The sequence below is a fragment of the Phragmites australis genome, chromosome 9, assembly GCF_958298935.1.
Source record: "Phragmites australis chromosome 9, lpPhrAust1.1, whole genome shotgun sequence".
Classification (NCBI taxonomy): Eukaryota; Viridiplantae; Streptophyta; class Magnoliopsida; order Poales; family Poaceae; genus Phragmites; species Phragmites australis.
In genome coordinates this window covers 6,140,045-6,161,059 of record NC_084929.1, presented here as the reverse complement: position 1 = coordinate 6,161,059, position 21,015 = coordinate 6,140,045, and the positions used below count along the sequence as shown (strand labels likewise).

The window sequence follows — 21,015 nt, the reverse complement described above, 5'->3', positions numbered from 1 at the left end:
CTTGTAGTCACATAAACGGAGCCAAAACCATTTTTGCTTTGCAAGGGGCTTGATGGTGTACTTAAGACGTTCAAAATGCTCATGCAGTGTGTCCTATAGAGCCTTAGTACTGGTCATTGCCATATACTCATCCTTCATAGTGGGAGAGAAGTGATGGCGGAGAAAATGAAGTGCCTGATCATTCTCATTCTCTGTGGGAACCATTGCACTACTTGTTCTTAGGCCAATGGCACCGCAGAGCCTTTTCGCTTCAAGTACAATCCGGACATCCGATGCCCAAGTGAGATAGTTGCAGCCATATGCACTCAGCTCAGTGAACTCCTTGTTCATGATGCCAGCTATCTTTATTCAAATGACGCAAGTATTACTACTAGTAAAGTTGCATCGTGTTGCTAAATTGGATTGTTGCAAATTTTTCGATATTTTCTTTGCTATTATATGAATTTTACTGAATTTAAACACATAACAGGCAATTTAAATAGTAATAATAACATAGAAATAAATACTGCATAATTCAAAAACAAATGCAAAATTCAAATTATAGAGGTACTTTTCTACAAGAAAAGTATTTTCGAGATTTTCTGCTAAGTTTGAGGGTTTATACGCAAAACTTCAGGATTTGCGTAATTTCCATAAACCATAGGGTTTAGTTTACGAAATTTCTGCATGCCCTTTTTCTTTTCTATTTCGGCCCATTCATATTCTTTCTAGCTGGCCAATGTAGCTTCTCCCTTTTTCTTTTCTCTTCTTATTCTGGCCGGCCGGCCCAACCCAAAACTCCCTTTCCTTCTCAAGGGGTGGTGGCTGCTAGCGCGTGAGCGGCTGGCTTCGAGCAACGGCCCGTGGTGGTGCTACTGGGGTTGCAATGCGGTGGCGTCGCTCCTGGCGGCGCAGAGGCAATGCTCGACAAGCGGTGGCCCAGCTGCTTGTGGATGGCCCGACAGATCTACAGGGGCTGCGGCGCCCCGACGGCTTTGGGCGCACGGTGAGCAACGGGCTGCAGTCGATCGACGCGGTGGCGATGGTGCCGCTTCGGGCGGTGTGGATGATAGAAGGTTACATGCTTTCATGCTGGTGGTATACCTCCTCCCCCCTTTTTCCCTTTCGATCTGTAGCGGTGGACATCGAGATACCATGTCATTGTGCAGGGGGACGACCACCGTTTTCATGCCGATGAGGTGCCATGCAACTCCTTTTTCTTTCGATCTGTGCGAAGAGACGGTTGCCGGTTCTCGGTCGGCGGCGTGGTGGTGGCTGCGGGCCCCACTAGAGCGACAACACGGTGCCATTGTGATCACGCACTGTTCATTGCTACGCACCCGAATTGCAATCCATGCTACTGTTCATTATTATTGTTCATGCTACCACGCAGATGTACATATACGAAGCAAAAATAGTAGTTGCATGAATACATACCGAATCGATCGTACTTTTCAATTTTTGCGAATGATTCATGCCGCGTAGGGCATATAGGCTAGACCATGACCTGCCCGCTTGACAACAATGTCGAAGAAGAACGAGGGCGAGATTGGCAGAGTTGGCCGAATATTCTTGTCGTTCCTTCATGCGTGGGTAGATGCTTGGGCTTGCTTCTCATGGTGCACGCATGTAGCCAGCCGATGCATGCATGCGTGGCCGACAAGAGGAACCTCTACACGGCTCCTCCCACGCGCGGGCAGGTAGGCAGGCGGCAATCGATCCGAATCCCATCCGATCCCCTCCGCGTCTGCCCGTGTTATTCATCATGGGGCTGGGCTGGGCTCCTGCCGCGTACAAGCTCGATCTTCAGGTCTCCCACAGGCGCATGAACATGCACGCCAGGAGCAGGACACCACTTCACATCCATCTCGTCGACTTCATCGCCACACGAGCGAGTAGCGCCTGCCCATCGGCTTGGCGAAGAGTCGATGCCGTACAAATCAGAAGCAATACAGAGGAAGTAGATCCGTTCTGCTAGCTTGGTTTCCGGTAGAGCTTCGTGCTGATAACATGTTCAGAAACCGCTGCTACTGGGTGTAGTCCAGCGATCCCTCGAGAGAAAATTGCAAAAGAAGACACAATATAAGGGAAAAGACTTTCTCTTCTTTATTCATCTGTGTTTACAATGAGGGGTGCTGCTCCGTATATATAGTGCCAAAAACCCGTAAGAGTGAATCGAATTTTTTAAAGAGATCGAGACAGACCCACGTTCAATTGTGAAACTCCAAGTTTCCTAACAGCTTACAATGTCCAGGACTGACAGGGTGTTGGGGCCAGCCCGGTGGCACCGCACACGAGGAGGGGCGGTTTCTCTTTGATTCCTCTTGGACTCGATCCAACCCAACCTATCTCTACCCTCCTCTAGCCAGACCCAAACTGACAGCAAGACCCAAACTGACAGCAAGGCTCAATCGAACCAGACCGAGGCCTCAGAGCCCAACTACACTGGTTAGCCCTAGCCTACCTAACCACTCATTCAATTGAGTTTACTAGCGATTTTAACATGCATGGAGATATTTATTAGTAGGTTAACCATTGAGTTTTCTTCTTCCAATAGAGAAACCGCAAACTAATCGATGACGGATAGAGATATGGTGTGGCAGCACGGGGACAATTTGGCCCCGGGGTTTAGGTGCAATTACTGCAATAAGGAAAAGAAAGGCGATGGTGCCACAAGGTTGAAATAACATTTGGCAGGGCGCGGATCGAATGTTATACATTATGATAAGGTGCCTCTAGATGTGCGTGATTATTTCAGACGTGAGCTGGATAGGGCAAGAGATAAGAGGAAGAGAAAGGCTGAGGAGAGGGTTCAGAGGCAAGAATCAGCAAGAGTTCAGGTAGATTTGACAAGCGACAATGAGGACACGGAAGAGGAACAGGTGCATCATGCCATGACTCAGTCGAGGGACGAGGAAGAGTTCAGGAGGAGGGCAGACGAGTCCTACGAGCATGGATGTGGTAATGGTAGTGACATAAGGGGCTTTGTGTTAAAGAGGATGCTTAGGAGAGCATCTTCAACAAGGGAGTCACCACCAAGTGTCAGAGATTACAATATTGTTTTAGCAAAAGCCCCTGTCCAGTCGAGGATTGACACCGGGTCATCGAGTGCGAAGGGAAAGAAAGCGAAGAAAGCTATTGGTTTGGCATGGTCCAAATTTTTCCACACTTCAGACATTCCTGGTAGAAGGGCGGACAATGCATTCTTTATCGCTGCAGTGAAAGAAACGCAGAAATGGGGTGAGTGATTAAGTTTGTAATGAATTTATTGTTGTCATATTTCTCTCTTTTTGACTTTTTGACCATTTGTTCCGTAATAGGCGAGGGTGTACCATCTCCAACTGACCGGGATATAGATGGTAAGTATCTGGACGAGAACGAAAGTGCATTGAACAAAATATTTGACAAGTAGAAACTAAAATGGCCAGAGTATGGTGTGACCATAATGTGCGATTCATGGACGAGACCGAAACACATGAGTATTATTAATTTCCTCTTATATTGCAATGGTCGTATATTTTTTCACAAGCCTGTAGATGGGACTGGCTACAGTCAAGATGCAAAGTATTTGAACAAAGTACATTATTTTTGCTAAGTTGGTAACATAGTATTTCAATTGTTGTATATTTATTTGGTTCATTCTTTTATATAGGAGATAAGAGCAGTGGTCAATGATTTGGAGCCACAAAATATTGTGCAGATCGTGACTGATAACGGGTCTAATTACAAGAAGGCCTGTCAGGTTCTCAGAAGGGAATATCTTGCTATCGCGTGACAGCCTTGTGTGGCGCATACGATAAATTTAATGTTGAAATCAGTTAGTGATTTTAGAGAACGCGACATGGTCATCCAAAGTGCAAGGTCCATATCGCGATGGCTGTACAATCATTCAAAACTACATGAAATGATGAAGGCCGTGATTGGTGGAGAGTTGGTGAGGTGGAATGCCACAAGATTTGGCACAAACTACCTATTTGTTGACAGCTTTCTACGCCAAAAGGATATGTTCATGTAATGGATGGCATCTAGTGAGCTCCAGCAGTTTCGATACATTAGTTTTGGTATTGGGAGATATGCACATAGTTGCCTATCCAGCTTACCATGGTGGGATAATCTTAAAATGGTTGTCGATTCTGTTTAGCCATTGTATGCATTCCTCTGCTTTGCTGATCAGGACAAGGTGCCAACATTGAGTGAGGTGCTCCTGAGGTACACCGTTGTGAAGCAGGAGTACGATTCGTTGTATCGCAATGATACGGATTCTTTTGAAAAGTATATGGCAATTATCGATTGTAGAATGCATGATCTAGCAAATGGGACCTACATGAATGCCGGTGATACACTCCTACCACTTGCTGTCTTTTTGTACTGATGCTTATATTTCTAATGCTTATGGTACTAATGCTTTGATCATCAACTTGCAGTGGCTGCCCTGAACCCCCGCACGCACTACACGTATGGCACGGGTCCTAACTTGTTCAAAGATCTCCGTGCGGCATTCGAGAGGATGACCGATGTTAGTACAGTGAACACACAAGACTTACAGCAGTGGACTGCTACAGTGGTTGGTGACACGCACACAGGAAAGAGGAAAAAGCAAATGACGCATACAAAGAAAAGCAAGAAGATTAAGGGTAAGGGCAAAAGATAAGTGTAAAGCGATGAGATCATGGATAGTGACCCAAAGAGCCCAACTTACCAAGAATCGAATAACAGCAACTCAAATATAGATAGTGGTGACGATGATGGTCAGGGCGGCGATGTTCCTCCATGCCCATCCTCTGTCGTTCCTCCCATGCAATTCACTGGTGAGAGTCAGTTTTCGCATGCCACACAGGATCAGAACCACGATACCCTATCCTCTCAAAGGCATATCATACAAGGTGGCCACGATGGACCACAAGATAGTGGGAGCTATTCTAGCAGCTATGGCCTGGAGAGTAGTTCTGGATCATATCCGTACCACTATCCTGTCTCCGATGCTCAGTCAGAGCCTCCTATTTAGTGGGTCTATGAGTGGCAAGATCCTGAGTTTTATGCCATTTTGCAAGGACAATGGTCAACCACTTCTGTATGGACGGGGCAAACTTGGGTAGAGTTTAAGGCATAGTTGCTATCTACACGACGGATAATGCTCATGTCCACCGAGTAGTACAATATAGCCGAATTTAATCGCTCCCCAAGCTGGTGGTTCTAAAGGTGATGAAAATTTATTTTTTGCAACTACTTTATTTCCATACCATGGTATTATACTATTTTTTTCCATCTCGTAGGTTGCACATGGCGTGGATAATATGCAAACTACATTTTAAGCATGGACCATCACTTTGGTAAGTACTGATGAATGGCATGCCATTGCATTTTTAGCTTTACTACGGACAATTCGATATATATTTATTAATTCGAGGCGCTGCATATGTAATGTACGCATATATTCGATGAAACAATTATATGTTCGTGCTCGTATTGCTATTAGTATCTCTTTGTTATCTTGAAAACTTTCAAAATATAGCAAAGGTCATACCATTTTTTTTTCTGATGTTATAAAACATACCATGATATTATACTATTTTTCTCTGATTTATTAGTGATTTTTTTGTGTCTTTTATGATTTTCTTACACCTCTATACCGCTCGGTAATCGCTCAAAATCGATCAGTTTTCGCTGCAAATTGGTCGGTTACTCGCAGCTCGGTTATCGCGTAAACCGCTCGGTTTATCGTAAAAACCGCTCATTAATTGGTCCAATTCACGGGTTACCGAGAGCTCAATTTCACGATTTTTTTTTTCAAATTTTAAATTTTTTAAAACAAAATTTGTCTAAATTTTATTAGAATTTCGAACGGTTATTGCAGTTATCACCAATTTTCAATGATAGCTTGACCTCGGTAGCCGTTCCGCAAACGGTAAGTTGAACCTATTTAAGGAAGCACCCGTCACATCCGTGCGCTCCCATCCTCGCCGCCGCCGACCCAGCCGGTGAGGCCTTCTTCCCGAGCGCAGGAGCACCTTACTTCGCTGAAGCCGTTCCTAACCCCGGTTCCTCGCCGGCGACTATCTTTTATCCGGTGAGCTGCTACCCGATCTAGTTCATGCTTTGGTGTTCTCGTACCATGCCGTGACACTATCAATTACTTACCTGCTGAAGACCTACGGCCTCCTAGTGGCCGGATCCCAAGACAGAGACCGTCGAGGACGCGTTCCCCGGCCTCTCGGTGTTCGGCGGACGTGGAAAGCGCCTTCTCGTCAAGAGGCGGTTTGATCCCGTGGCGGTGGCCTTCGAGGGCACAGTGGATCGTTTAGGTGTCGCCGGATGTTTGGTTCGTCGGGATGCTTTTCCAGCGGTTCGAATTTGTTAGATATCAGGGCTTGTTCGTGTAGGAATTCAATATTTAGATCATTAGCTTCTTATTGGTGGTTGATTCGTCATCTAGGATTGGGTTGTGCGCGCATGTAGTGCCTTCGCTTTTTTTTTTCTACTGTCGGATGTACCTCAAGCTTTTGCTGTTTCGGTTGCTCATGTTACGAATTCGACGACGAATTGTAGACCTTACATCGAAGCCAAATATTTTGCACTTATTTTGGGCACTTATTTGTTTACTCTTTTATCACAATACATACTGATCGATAATTTTGTTTGATAAGTGAGAAACTAACAGTTAACGAATTGGTGTTTCAGCTGCTCTCCCCCTATCTTGCCAATAACTCTTTTTTCTAGCTTAGCCCTAATTAATTACGGGGATTACAATATAGGCTTATATGAGGTCGAGAACCATCAGCTTTGATGTAAACCTGTAGTAACAACCTTTTAAGAATTTGGCGTGATCGTTTTTACAACCTTGCTTTACTGGCTAGCATTACTCAATATTTTGCATTAATTTTGTTTTGCGTCAGGATTTGGAAAGATGCTGACAGTTGATAGAGGTGGTGACGACCTCACAAGGAGCTCGAATGAGGAGCAAAGGACTAGCAAGGGTGGTGGAGAGATGATTGGTTATCTTCGCACAAGGTTGCATAAGAAGCGAAGGACTAGGAAGCGTGGGGGAGAAGCAATTGGTTATCATCTCACAAGGTCAGATAAGAAGCAAAAGACTTGCGAGGGTGCAGGAGAGACAATTGGTTCATTGACTTCAGGTCTGCTGGCCATTCCTTTTTTCGGGCATACCTTTTACAACTCAATTGGAATATTCACAGTTAAGGTGTATCATTTTTCTTTAACTAATGGAATGATCAAATACAAATACAAGATGCTGATTATGCTGGGCTACTTGGTGACTCTAGTGGTTCTGATCAAGATGTCTGTGATTGGCTTAGTGAAGAAGTTGCGTTAAAAATGGCCAGAAGTGTCGTCTCGCTTATCTTGTTTGATGGTGATTATGCTGTTTTATCCTTCTGAATTTTCCAAATACGCATTTGAACATCAGCAACTAACTATTGGAATTATGATCTTTTGTAGGATCCATTAATATATTAGCAAGCTCAGGCATCCCTATAGAAAGCAAAAAACCTGTTACAAGATTATTGACTTCAGGAAGTTTGAGTAGAATTTTTGTAGAAAAACGAAATTCTGGTTGTGACATGAAGGTTGGTGCTGCTAATTATCCTGTACTTACTTTGCTTGTTCATTCATTTACATAACTGTGGTAATTCTGTATCCTTTTCTCGCTTATATTCTCTTTTGCTTTATTGCCATTTTAGATTCAAGTGTGCGATGCATCCAATAATGTTGCCACAGGGTGGTTGGAACAGCATGTCTTGGATCGTGGATTTACTCTTGTCAACGTCAAACAACCCCTTGATGTTCGTGCAGTACATCTTGATCATGAGGTGGAAATTCTACCTGACAGTAACCTGGTAGGCGTAGAGCTTATTGATTCTGCCGGACCAACGGCCATAAGAGGGATCCTGACTAAAGATTCAAGCGCTTCTGAAGATGGCATAGAGCTTTCATACTCCACTTGTAAAATCTCTAAGGTATGCTGTTGGTATCGCTCTTAATTCTCTACATGGTTGTACTGTAAATGAATAGTTGCATCATGATATGAGTGGTTAATGTATTAATATATGCACTGAAATATTTCTCCGATGCATAAAAAATTACATATTTCCCCTATGTAACTCCTGTCCCAATCGGTGCCACTTTATTTTGTTCCTATGTAACCCTTGTTGCCTATCACTTTATTTTTGTGCTAGGCTGGCGATGGTGGACCACTTTTTGACGGTGATGGGAACTTTATTGGCATGAACCTGTTTTTTGATACTGGAAGAGGTGCTTTCATGCAAAGGAGTGTAATTATTGAAAAATTGGAGCAATTTGAGAAAAAAATTAAAATGCTTGCACGCAGAAGGTTTCGGTATGTCTCGTTTATTTCCAGAATATATCAGCCGTAGCTTTCCTAATGTGCTTGTCTCTCACTGGTTCTGTTGGTTGCAATTGTGAGCCACGGTAGGACGAGGCCGAACATTAGCTGTTTGTTCCTTTTGTAGCTTTTTGGCATTTGTAATTTCTTCAAAGTCGTGAATGTTTCTCCTCATTAACTACTTGATTTCTTTGCTATGCCTTGCACCTGTATAACCTGTCGCAGTTGCTTTGTGCTATGATTAGTGATATTGCTTTAGCATTGAAGCAAGTATGTTTGTCTAATTGAAAGAAAGTAAATTTGCATTCAGGCTAAAATATAGAGAATTCAACTCAGATTTATAACATCTCCCAAATCGAGGCATTTATGACTCTTAGGTCTGTTTCCCTATCTTTAGTGCAATTCTGTTCTTGAAGGTGTTTCATATGTTCGTGTTTTGATTTGATCCGTATTACTTGTATTATAGTGTGGATTATATTTAGTATAATGAGTTCTCTATGTTCTGCTGCAGGTCTAGAAGAATACGCGCACCTGGGCCTTTGAAACAAAACGAAAAACACTATACCTCCTATCCAGAAGGTGAAATAACCACTTCTTAAGACCACAAATTATAGCATTTTTATGCAATTCATAACCATTTCAACGGAATACTATTTATAAGCTCCTCACAAGTGGTGCTAGTTTTTTTTTCTTATCATTGTGCTCTTATAATAAGTATACAGTATACTACCATAAGGTCAGTGCCAATCAGTTAACCTTACTACGTTATGTTCATGGTATGCTCAACCAATGTGGGTGCTACTCATCCTTAGTTTTATATGAGTGCCATTTATCATGATTATTATATCACTGCTAGCATATGAACTGTGCTAATCACTTGAGCTTGTTGCACCAGGAAATGAACTTACAAACCAGGATCTGTTGGAGGAGGATCTAAATTCCTTGGGTTATCCCAAGTCAGTGGATTGTAAGTCAATGTTTTCGATTTTACCGACTTCTCCAGCATGGCACTTTAGTTTCAGCCCAGGCACTAACGCCTTTTTTGTCGTGTATCTTTAACCAGGTGGCATGGTTTTGGTTAATACTTTTGAAGACACTTTTGGTGACTCATATGATTCTGGTGAAGGTGTCTGGGGTATACTCAGTGAAACAGTTTCAAAAGATTTGTCTCAGAGTGTTGTCTCCCTTGCTTCATACAAAGGTGATTTTACAGTAACATGCTCTTGGTTCCATATTTGTATTTTATCATTATTAGCTAAGGATAAAAATTATGGTATGCAGGAGAAACGAGGTCTTTTGTTTGTTCAGGCATAGTTACAGAATGGAATGGATGCACCACTATTCTGACTTCGGCAAGCTTGGTTAGAGATCGTCTTGATGAAGACAAGATCGATAAAAACCTCAGGGTTGGTGCTCTTAATCGTGCAGTGCTTCTTGTCCCTTGAGATATTGCTTGAGTCTCTAATTTTACATTTGCAGATTGACGTGTTGCTTACAAACAAACAACGCACCGAAGGGACATTGCAACATTACAACTTGCACTATAATATAGCTATTGTCAGTTTCAAGGGTTCCTGTGCTCTTTCTACAGCAAATATTTATGATCGGGCACTTAATACTACCCAAGTGGTAGCTGTAGGGCGTTGCTTTGAATCAGGCACGTTAATGGCCACGAGAGGGAAACTGACAAGGTGGCAAAGGCACTGGCGGAGCAGATTTGATTGCAATGTTATCCAATACTCCACTTGTGAAATCACTAAGGTACACTGTTGATTTTTCTTGCGTTTTTTACATGGTAGAAGTAGATAAGTTTCTTCAGAACGAGGTGACGTATCCTGGTTTATTATTTTGCTAGGCTGGGATTGGAGGACCCGTTGTTGATTTTGAAGGAAAATTTGTTGGCATGAACTTCTATGATGAGAAAGAAGGGACCCCGTTCCTACCACAAGCTATGATTCTCCTAGTCCTGGCACATTTCGAGAAGAAAAGGTATTTCTGGTAGTATATTCTTTCATGGGTTTGCAAATGCTTGTCATCTGGCATAGATTAAGTTTTATGTTTTGGGAAGTACTTTTGTGGATCAAGTAGGCCTGCAAGTCCTGTTAGCAGGTTCAGTTGTTAGTGTAGTTATTTTTTATTTTTTTTGCAGAATATTAGTGTAGTTATTCTATTGGATTTAATCTTTTTTTTTTTGGTGTGTTGGATAGGATTGTTGCTGAAGCTGACGATGATGGTTACACGAATAGGTACATTTCTATTACGTGCATTACTTGGTTTCAATGTTCTGCATAAATCCGGTCGAGTTATGTTGGAGGAAAGACAGTTGACCTGTGTGGCTCTTGTTCGGTTTCTTCTCTAGCCTACGTTTGCTTGGGACTGAAGGCCTGGTTGTTGTTTTTGTTGTTGTTGACAGATGGCCCGTGCCTAAGCCATTTTGGCGTCATCCCGATCATCATCGGAATGAGGACAAATAATAGGGGGTGGTTCATGTACCCGGGAGCTCATCCGTATACAGGACACGGACACCTCTTTGGGGAGCTGATCAGTTTCCATTAGACATCATTGCATCCTTGAACTGTTATGCTCGCTCACTCTGTCCATTGCCTTGCAAGTGGTGAACCTTTTTCTTCTCCCGAACAGTAGTGAACCTTATTGTTTCTGCTCATTATATGTGCAAAGGGTAAAACAAATTGTAATTTGGTTGGACAATGGTTGCACAATCCAATCGGATGTTGATGTAATTGGAGTCCCATCTAGTGTAACCAAGGTTTTTAAGGCGTCACCTAGGCGACAAGGTGCGTTTATGCCTCTAGGCGTCGCCATCGCCATAATGAGAGAGAGAGCACAGCGTGCACCTGGAAGCGTGGGCAGCGGCGGCGGCCCTGTGCTGCCATCCAGCAGCTTCTGCTCCAGGTTCGGTGCGCTGTCTTTGTGTCCTTGTTGGTGTCTCCTCCCCATCTCCGTCGCCTAGCACCCCTGACGATGTCCTCCTTGGGGATGATGTCGGCGGCTACGGGGGTGATAGGGAGGAGGCGACTGTGGATGGCGACGGGGAGGAGACGGTGGTTAGGGAGAGGAGGACGGCTGTGGGGGCTACGGGGAGGAGGTGGCGGTGGTGACTGGGGAGAGGAAGGAAATGGCAGCAACGGGGAGGAGAGCGGAGGCGTTGGCAGGGGGGAGGGGGGAGGCGTCGGCGACGGGGGAGTCCACGGCAGGGGAGGGGGGAGGTGAGAAGGAGGCTGAGGCGGCTCGGGAGAGTGAGTGAGGACTTGGGGCTTGGAAGAGACTGAAGCCCTAGTGGCTGGTAGTGGGCTGTATTAATGAGCTTTCTTTCTTTTCCTTTTTCTTTTATATTTTTTTAGCTTTTGTGTAGTTGATGAAATAATAATTACCCGTTCCATAACATCTTAGCAAGTGTGTATGACGTCGCTTAGGCGTCCGCCATACTCGCCTAGGCCTTATGAAGGCGGTGGGTCGCCATGGCTTGCTATTAGATAACTAATGTGACAACTCACTATTACATCAGTTATGCATGGTACATAAGATAGATCACAAGATTTTGCTCTTTGAGCTGCGCGCAAACTTACAACAGAGAGATGAATGTCTGTTGTTTCATTGTCATTGGTCCATCATCAAAATAAAGCATTGATATGGATCCATCATCAAAATAAAGCATTGATATGGATCATCAAGGATTATTTAAGAAAAATGCAGATATATGAAACGAACTTTGTCTTCAAAGATGAACCAGTAAAGCATTGATATGGATCATCAAAGAAATTAGCGGCGAGGCCAAGATATATGTACCAGTAAAGTATTGACGCTCAGCTTTAGAGATATAATTCATTCTAAAGACAGAAATCCAAGCTGTATGGAATATAATACAGGTCCACATAAACTGTAACTTAGAAAAGAACCACATACTTATACACGAATTGAACTGCAACCTTACAAATATTCTAAGGAATCATAATCTAAGTGAATTTCATAATACTTAGTGCATACAAAATTGATTGCAAGGACAAAGGTAAAACCAAGATCCACTGAGAGGAAAGCAACATCGGTTATGGAGTTCCTGCTGCATGACCGCAATACGACGACTCCGCTGCTGCCGGAGGTTGGGAGAATATAAGTAGGACCACTGTCATATTTCTGTATAAAGATCAGTGAGGATAATTCGCACCTGCCAGATTGACAGCGATTAAGGTGGAATGAACATGAAGCTTATGACTGTGCTGTTCTATCAGCACTGAAGCATCTAATGGTTGTGACTGGATGTTCTGCATTTGTTCAAAGAATGATTAAGTGGTTCCATGATATATTTGACCTTTTAATGCTATAAGGCACAAAACAGAAAATAGAAAAAACATAATTTTACAAACAGCAGTCAAATGTATGGTCCATCAAATGAAAAAATGGATCCAGGGGTGCACCTCAATCTTACGGCTCCTTCATAATGTGCTATTACAACCAACAAAAGCATAAGAAGCAAAATGGCGCAGGTCTGCACTGCCAGTTTCATAAGTGATAAGCACAAGTTGAACCTTTATGAATGGAGTAAAGTTAAAATAATAACACATCTAAGAAGCTCGATTGAGCATTATATCTCATCATTAGAGGTTTATGTCATTAATCCCGTTGCAAAGAAGCAAACACAATGGCCTACCTAGAGCGCTTTATCACAGAAACCACAAGAGTGCTCCCTGCCTCCCTCCATGCGCATCAACGCTACTGCTGCCATTGCCTGGACGGTGCACGCAACGGGTGCGTACTTTCTTAGGGTGAGCCGACCAGGAGGGCGAGGCTGACGACAACACCACCACGACACGAACTGCTGCATCCCAGCCAGCCCCGACGCCGTCGACACCTCCTTCTCCTCTCTCCTCCTCGTCGCGGCTGCAGGTGACATCGGCGGTGGTGGGGGACTAGTTAACGCACCCCACAGCGCTGTTCCTCGACCGGCTGATCTGCATCAAGAAACAGAACCCGCCACAGAAGCCGGGCCTCGTTCTTGACGTTCTCAGCAGGCGGCCATGCCACGAGTGCTTGCGGTCGGAGAGAAACTTCCCGATACAAGAAACCTTGGGGGACCCCAGCTCTGGGACGGCCGGTTTAGGGTTGCACCTGCCGCCACCGGTCTTTGCCTTCTTGGGGAACATCGTGGGCGTGTGGTGCCAGCGGGGCACCCGCCGCCGCTTTGGCCGAGCTTCCCTGGAAGGCCGATGAAGAGGACCCACGGATCCCAGAGCCAACGTAGGTATGATGTCCTTGAGCTCGGTGGCCACCTCGCCGGCCCACTTGGCGATTTTGATCACCGTCCGTAGTCCGTAACATCAAGTCGATGGAGGCTTTTATGTTCACCATGGCGGCGGTAGTCTGGGTCTGGGCTGCGGGGAGGGCTAGAATTTAGAGAGCGTCGGAGCGGAGGTGAAGGAAGCTGGTGCAACTGAATCTGCGCCACTTGAGTAGGAGGAGGCGCACGGGCTCTACGGGGGGAATTTAATTTTTTTGCCCCTCTCCCGTATGGCTCACTCCCAAACACCACTCTACCGGATTGCATCTCTCAATTGCCATCAGATCCCCCACTTAAGTATTCTCATTTGCCATTTTGATGTTTTTCCTCATGCCACGTGGCTTTTTTTTATTTTTTTATTTTTTTGCTCTTCCTTATGTGGCTCACTACGGCGTAAAGACCAAGCTGCCCTTGGTCTCCCATATGCAGTCAAACCTGCTGCCTAAGCTGGTCTGGTCGCACCTGCTGGTCCTTGGGCTCAAGGATAAGGCACCCTGGTCAGGTCGTCCGGATCGGATTGTCTAGCTCTCTCACGACTTGAACACGACCTGGGAAGCGGCGAGGGCGGTCGGTGGAGGTGAGCGCGGCTGGTGGCACCGACATAGACACGACCAGTAGGAAGACTCAGGTGCGTGTGCGATGCATACCCATAGGTTTGCTTGTTCTGGTTTTTTTATCTGATTTTTTTTCCTTTTTGTGATCCCACAGGGTTGTTGAATGACCTAGGGTCTCAGTCGATTTGGGGGAGGGGAAGTCATGGTACCTCATGAGTGCTCATCATGGTAAGTCCTTCTGCTATTTCCCCTTTGCTCATTTGCTTTGATGCGGATCAGAGCCATGGTACAGTTGGGCGAATGTGGAGTTAGCTCGAACCCTAACTCTCAATTTCTTTTGTTTTCATTGTTTATGTGGTAGGGTTGATCCTAAGACGACATTTAGAATATGGGTTAGAGTGCATCGATATGTGGAAAAACTAGATGATGGCACAAATCTAGGAGAAGTGTAGCAGTAAAAGTTAATGATGAAATTGGGAAATTCTTCCAAACCAAGAAGGGCTTGCGGCAAGGAGAACCGCTCTCACTAATTCTTTTCAACATTGTCACGGATATGTTAGAGCGAGGGCTAAGAATAAGAATGCTGACCAAATTGTTGGAGTTGTACCAATCTCATAGAAAATAGGTTGTCAATTTTTCAATGCAGATGACACCATCTTATTCATGGGAGATGACCTAGAAAAAGCCAAAAACATGAAACTATTGCTTTGTTCTTTCAAGCAATTGCTCAGAATAAAAATAAACTTCCACAAAAATGAATTGTTCTGCTTCGGTGTGGCTCAAGATAGGGTTGCCCAATATACCAAAATATTCTGGTGCGCACAGGGTGAGCTACCTCTGCGCTATCTAGGAATTACAATTCGCTGCAGAAAACAAAAAAAATGTGAACTAGAAAGGAGTAGAGGAACAAATTGAAAAAAAGCTGAGTAGTTGGAAAGCAAAATACTTAACTGTTGGTGGCAGGCTTGTCCTTCTCAACTCAGTTCTTAGCAATCTACCTGCTTATATGATATCATTCTTCTTAATACCATGGGGGGTGCTAAAAAGAATTGACTACTTACACTTCAGATTCTACTGCTAAAGTGATAGTCATAAAAAGAAGTACCGCTTGGCAAAATGGAGAGTAATTTGTAAACCCAAAGACATGGGTGGGCTACGGATACAAGACCTGGGTGTCTAAAATGTCTCACTCCTATGTAAGTGGCTTTACAAATTACTGATTGAGGAAGGGATCTAACAAGAACTAATAATAAATAAATACATGGGGTCAAAATCACTTTCACAAGTTGAAGGAAAACTAGGTGACTTGAACTTCTGGACTGGTTTAATGAAAGTGAAAAACATCTACTCCAAAATGGAACCTTTAAAATAAAATATGGCACTGAAATAAGGTTTTGGGAGGATATTTGGTTAGGTAGCTTGCCATTAAGAGACTAATACCCTAACTTATATAACATTGTGCGGAACAAACAAGACACTGTAGCTAGTGTTATGGAGTCATTCTGTCCCATTTTATCCTTTAGGAGGGACATTATTGCCCCTAAAGTAGTGGAATGGAATGATTTGATGGCACAGATCAGTAACATCACTCTGAGTGAGGGATGAGACAAATTTATATGGAACTTAAACTGGTTAGGAAAGTTTTCGGTAAATTCTCTGTACAGGGCACTTGTGCAAGGTAAAATTACCTCTAAAAATTAAAATATTACTTTGATATTTACACAAAGGTGTGTTATTAAAAAAGGATAACCTAAGTAAAAGACAATGGCTATGCGATCAGAAGTGTTGCTTTTGTCATAAATTGGAGATAGTTATGCACCTCTTTTTTTATTATTATCGTTTCACTCGCTCTGCATGGTTTATAGTCCAGGGGGTAACAAATCTTTACCAACTGCAGAGTGTTTCGAATATGTTTGGGAATTGACTTCATGATCTAAGTAAAAATTTGAGGGTCATAATACTGGCGGCGATGGCCACTTTTTGTTGGTCCATATGGCTATACTGGAATGATATCATCTTTAACAAGAAATAATCTTTTTCTCCTCTTCAAGTTATTTTTACATGTGCACACTGGCTTCGTTGTGGTCTGTGCTACATCAACAAGAGAATCGTGGACAGGTTACTACGGCATGTGCACACCTAGAGACAGTGGCCAAGGAGCTTTTCACCTGGTTTGGATAGCAGTCTATATTGTGAATCGAAGCATAGGTGTAATAAAATAAGATGATGAGTACTGTTTGTATCTTGTTTGGCTTTTCTCAATTTTTTGTAACAGTTCTGTTTTGTTGTTTGGGCTGTGTGCATCAAATGCAAGGGCCAGGTGCATACTCTTGTACGGTTGTATCACCTTGATGTAACGATAAGAGTTAATAAAGCTTCCCTTTTCAAAAAAAGGGGCTTATGCTCTTCATCCATTTCCATAAATCACATCTTATCATGAGCTCATACCACAAGATCAACATGAAATACTATGATGAATGTCATGAACCAAAGCATGCTTATAACCGAGAGTACTGCTCTTTGAATAGTTCTTACATCTTGCAGGGGTACATATTTACCCACACAACACGAGTCCAACATCTTGGCCCCTGTGACAACATTTCTCAAACTCATTTTCAACCGTTTGAGCATGTCCTTATGCCGAGGCTACCTAGTTCCCTCCTAGAGACCCTAGGTGCCCCTAGTCCCCATCGGGTACCCATAGGCCCTCACCAACTCCAACTGCTCCTCAACATCTTTTATCATATCAAAGGGCCACGAGTCAAATGTCATAACAGCGTAAGATAATCGTCTCATCCATACCTTGATTGGATATGTGGAAGTATGAAAAGTGCTTAGGACAACGACAATCAATGGACGGTATTTAATTGACTCAAGCGGAGCTACTTCCTAACACCCGGTCAAGTCTCGCATCCACAATTCATTAGTGATCAGTACCAAGCAAATATAAATCAGTTGATCTAGGAGGAAATAAGTAAACTTACGATGTCACGCAAATATTCGACAACCCTCTTGACCCACCTCTTGATAATGAAGATGTGGAAAATATTTTTTGTGAATAGTTTCAGGGATCCTCTCACTACTACAGAACTAGTCATAAGTGTCACCTCATCAGCACCGGCTCAATCAAAACTGACACTGATAGGGTATCACTGTTGGTTGGTAGCAAAACCAAACATCCACCTGTCCATTCAGAAAAAAACCAGCACTGATAAATGATCGCACCCAAAATTTGTATTGAATCGATTTTAGTCTCGCAACCTCGCATCCGTCAGCTCGATTTTTCTGTCGGCTCAACTCTACTCGATCTTATCCTCTCGTATTGGTCTCTCTCCTCTCTCTCGTCCACTCTCTCTCCTCTCTCAATCTCCTGCCTCCACCGGCCTCTCTCCTCTCTTAGTATCCTCTCTCTCTCGGTCTCCAGCCTCCATCGGCCTCCTCTTCCACTGGCCTGCCCATCGACCTCCTCGCATCTGCATGGACCCGGTCAGGTCCGACCTGGATCCGACAGTATCTGCCCTGGGTTGATGTAGATCGAGTAGGGAGCAGCGTGGCGCGGCAGTCCGCCTGTTGAGGCGGCGCGGTGCATGGCACTCGGCAGCGGGGATAGGGGGGAAGCAGAGATGGGGAAGGGAATCCCTGGGCCGATGTAGATCGGCCGTATCCGTTCGATTTTGTTTTGATTTTTGGGCTGCAATGTCTCATGCTTGTGTACGTGAAGCTCGGTGTGGTGGGCTTGTGCTCGGCCGGTAGGGAAGAGAGCACGGGTAGGCACGGAGGAGGGCGGTGAGGAAAAAGGGAGCTCAGCAGTGGTGGCGGGGGAGCAGTGGCGGGACCGGCGGTGGCAGTGGCGGCGGGGAAGCGGCATCCGAGCCGGCTCGCCGCCACTAATTTTCTCCTTTTTTTATTCTTTGGAAATGGCAACAGTGCCGGATGGTTAACCGGCACTGATACTTAGTGCTGGTTGAAAAACCGGCAGTGAAGTCATTTTTCAACCGACACTGATATGTCTTTTTGCAGTAGTGTCTGCAGTGAGTACTTGAAGACATCTTGACTGATAAGCTTGAGGATAAAAACATTGAGGATACAATCAATGCTTCTGAGCTAAGCCCCAAGATAAGTCAAGAGCCGGCGCTTGAAGAAGTCCCTCCATTTCCAGATAAGGCGCCACCTGATGTAGAAATGAAGCCACTCCCTAAGGGGCTATGCTATGAGTACCTTGGTGCAAAGAAGATATACCCTATGATAATCAGTGATGAGCGGAGTGAAGAGGATACAAAACGACGACTATTGCAGTTGCTTTGTAAATACAAAAAGGTGTTTGGATACACTATACATGACATGACGAAAATTAGCCCAGCATTCTGCACTCATCGGATACACATGGAGGAACAATTCAAACCAGTGGTGGAGCATCAAAGGAGGCTTAACAATACTATAAGAGAAGAGGTGAAGAAAGAAGTATTGCGTCTGCTCAACGAGTCAACGTTGGGATCATCTATCCCATCACCGACAGTGAATGGGTGAGCCCACTTCACTGTGTTCCAAGAAAGGAGGTCTCACTGTGGTGGAGAATGAGAAGAATGAGCTGATCCCCCATAGGACTGTTACTGGATGGCGCATGTGCATTGATTATCAGAAGCTCAACAAGGCCACTAGAAAGGATCACATTCCCTTGCCGTTCATTGACGAGATACTGGAGAGTTTGGCAAAGCATTTCTGCTACATTGGTGATCGGAGGGAGTACATCACAGTTAGAAAAGGGGACACGATTGGTGATGGATAAAAGATTCTAGCTCAGTCGGATCGGCTTATTTTTTGCTAAACAATACTTCTTCTCTGCAAAGGGAATGACCAAAGAATTGAAAACGGTATGGAAAAAAGAATAGCGGAAAGCACAGTTTTGGCTTCCTGTCCGGCGCTGCAGCGGCAGCAGCAGGCCATATCTACAAGAGAGTGCAAAGCAAGATACACTCAAAGTCTCCCGATGACTTCCGCTTCCCTTTAGCTTTCTGCAAAGCCGAAGGTGCTCATCCCCTTTCAGCTTTAGCTTTCGCTTTTGCTTTGTTTGGTTTGTCTGGAGGATATATACGGACGACGAAAGCTACAAATGCTGACTAGGACCTTGAGATGGTCACCTTTCTGCCTACTAGCTAGATGTATTCGCATTTCTTGCTTGTAAGTATCCTACTCGGAGGATGAATTGTATGTGGTTGTAGCTCTGTTTCATAAGTTTTATCTAAGCTGCATAGCAAATATCTCGAATACCTTAGTATCTCAAATACCATAGTATTCGAGATATCCGTATTCTTTGATAATACGGATATATTTTCAAAGATTAGTTCCTGATAATATATCTATAAATTGACTGGGTACCTTCAAAAGTAGGGATCGATTCTAATCTAAGGCTAAAGTCGCCGAGTTCCTCCTGTGCTAGGGTTTTGATGCCCGCCTCAAGTTGCTCTAGAAAAGTCATCTCTCCCCGGGGGGTCTGGGTCCCCGCCTTATATAGGGGTAATGCACCGACTCTTATCCAATCGTAGTCGATAGGTAGTTCTCTTCTTTGACATCCAAGTAGATAGATTGTCTTCGGATACTAATCTTCTTGAGTTGAGTAACCAATTGAGACCTTCCTAGTATACATCTCCTGGATTCCGGGTATATCAGGTACTGTAGATTCGGTTCAGTAATATCCGGAGTTGTTGTGTATGTGCACAGCATACCCTATCTGTATATGGTATACTTCTTATGCGTATATATCCCATAGTTAGATATTCAACAGTAACCCTCTAACTCTACTCAGGAGGAAAGGTTTCCATAAGCGCACACTCGAATATTGTCAAGTCTGGGCTTGATCGAGTAAAGTGGATTAGGCTTACTATCGAAAGAATTGAGCAGAAACAGATCCTTCCTCGATTATTGAGTGGAAGCACAATTGGGTTGAGTGCCCTGCTGCTAACCGCACTCGAGACTTGAAGAAAGACTAAAAACTCAACTGATCAACACCCGACTCTGAGTAGAGTTAAAAAACCTTTCAAAATTTGAAACGATGAGTACAGGACAGTTTAATGCGGGCAGATGGGCGTGCAGAGATTCACACGTCGTCATCATGCCCCTTTTCATGCCAATAGAAGTGCCATAGTTTTTATCCAAAGCGGAAACAATTTCCGAACTTCACCTTGAGACAGGGCTTATTTAATTATCTGAAGGGAGAACTCCATTATCTCATGCTCATTGCCTCCTCTACAATCTCACCCTCATTAATGATTACTCCAAGACCCTTGAGAATAAGGACAAGTATCTGGAGAAGCTCCAAGGAGACCTGAAGTAGGCCAGAATTGATCAAAAACCCATGGCTAATGCTTTGCAAAAGGCGAAGACTGATCGAGACGCCACAGCTTCCAGTCGAGATATTGCAGTTGAGGCTTTGAAGAAAGCTGAAGATGATCGAGACGCTGCGATCATGGGACTTCAAGAGCTGAAGAAGTAGACTTTAGACCATATGGGCTAGTCGGTGACCTTAAGCGCCAAGACTATGCTTGGTCTCCTCAAGAGTTATGTACAAGACCTTGACACCTCGGTGGTGATGGTGGGTTTTGGATGCTCTACAGAGAAGGCAACATAAATTATGAAAGGTATCAAACCTCTGATCCCTGCCTTCATCAAGTCTCTAGGGCTTAGCCTATCTGACGGTGAAAGCGAGGGCAGTCCTTAGTTAATGGTTCGTGGTATAGGACTCGAAACATTGGAATCTTAGCTCATTTTTTGGGGATGTCTGTAAACACTAATATTATTTTGCCTTTCTAATATGCTGCTGCCTGCTATTCCCT

At 44.1% G+C, this 21,015-nt stretch overlaps 1 protein-coding gene across 1 annotated transcript; it reads left to right on the top strand.

Moving 5' to 3' along the window:
* Positions 1–5,901: 5,901 nt before the first annotated feature.
* LOC133928547 (uncharacterized) lies at positions 5,902–11,123 on the top strand. Its single transcript, XM_062374937.1, has 14 exons — positions 5,902–6,046; positions 6,873–7,112; positions 7,226–7,348; positions 7,435–7,562; positions 7,677–7,952; positions 8,172–8,332; positions 8,850–8,917; positions 9,234–9,305; positions 9,402–9,539; positions 9,620–9,744; positions 9,818–10,099; positions 10,194–10,327; positions 10,546–10,584; positions 10,752–11,123. Exons 2-14 carry the CDS (start codon positions 6,884–6,886, stop codon positions 10,810–10,812), a joined length of 1,836 nt encoding a protein of 611 aa, XP_062230921.1. The 5' UTR covers positions 5,902–6,046; positions 6,873–6,883; the 3' UTR covers positions 10,813–11,123.
* Positions 11,124–21,015: the final 9,892 nt, after the last annotated feature.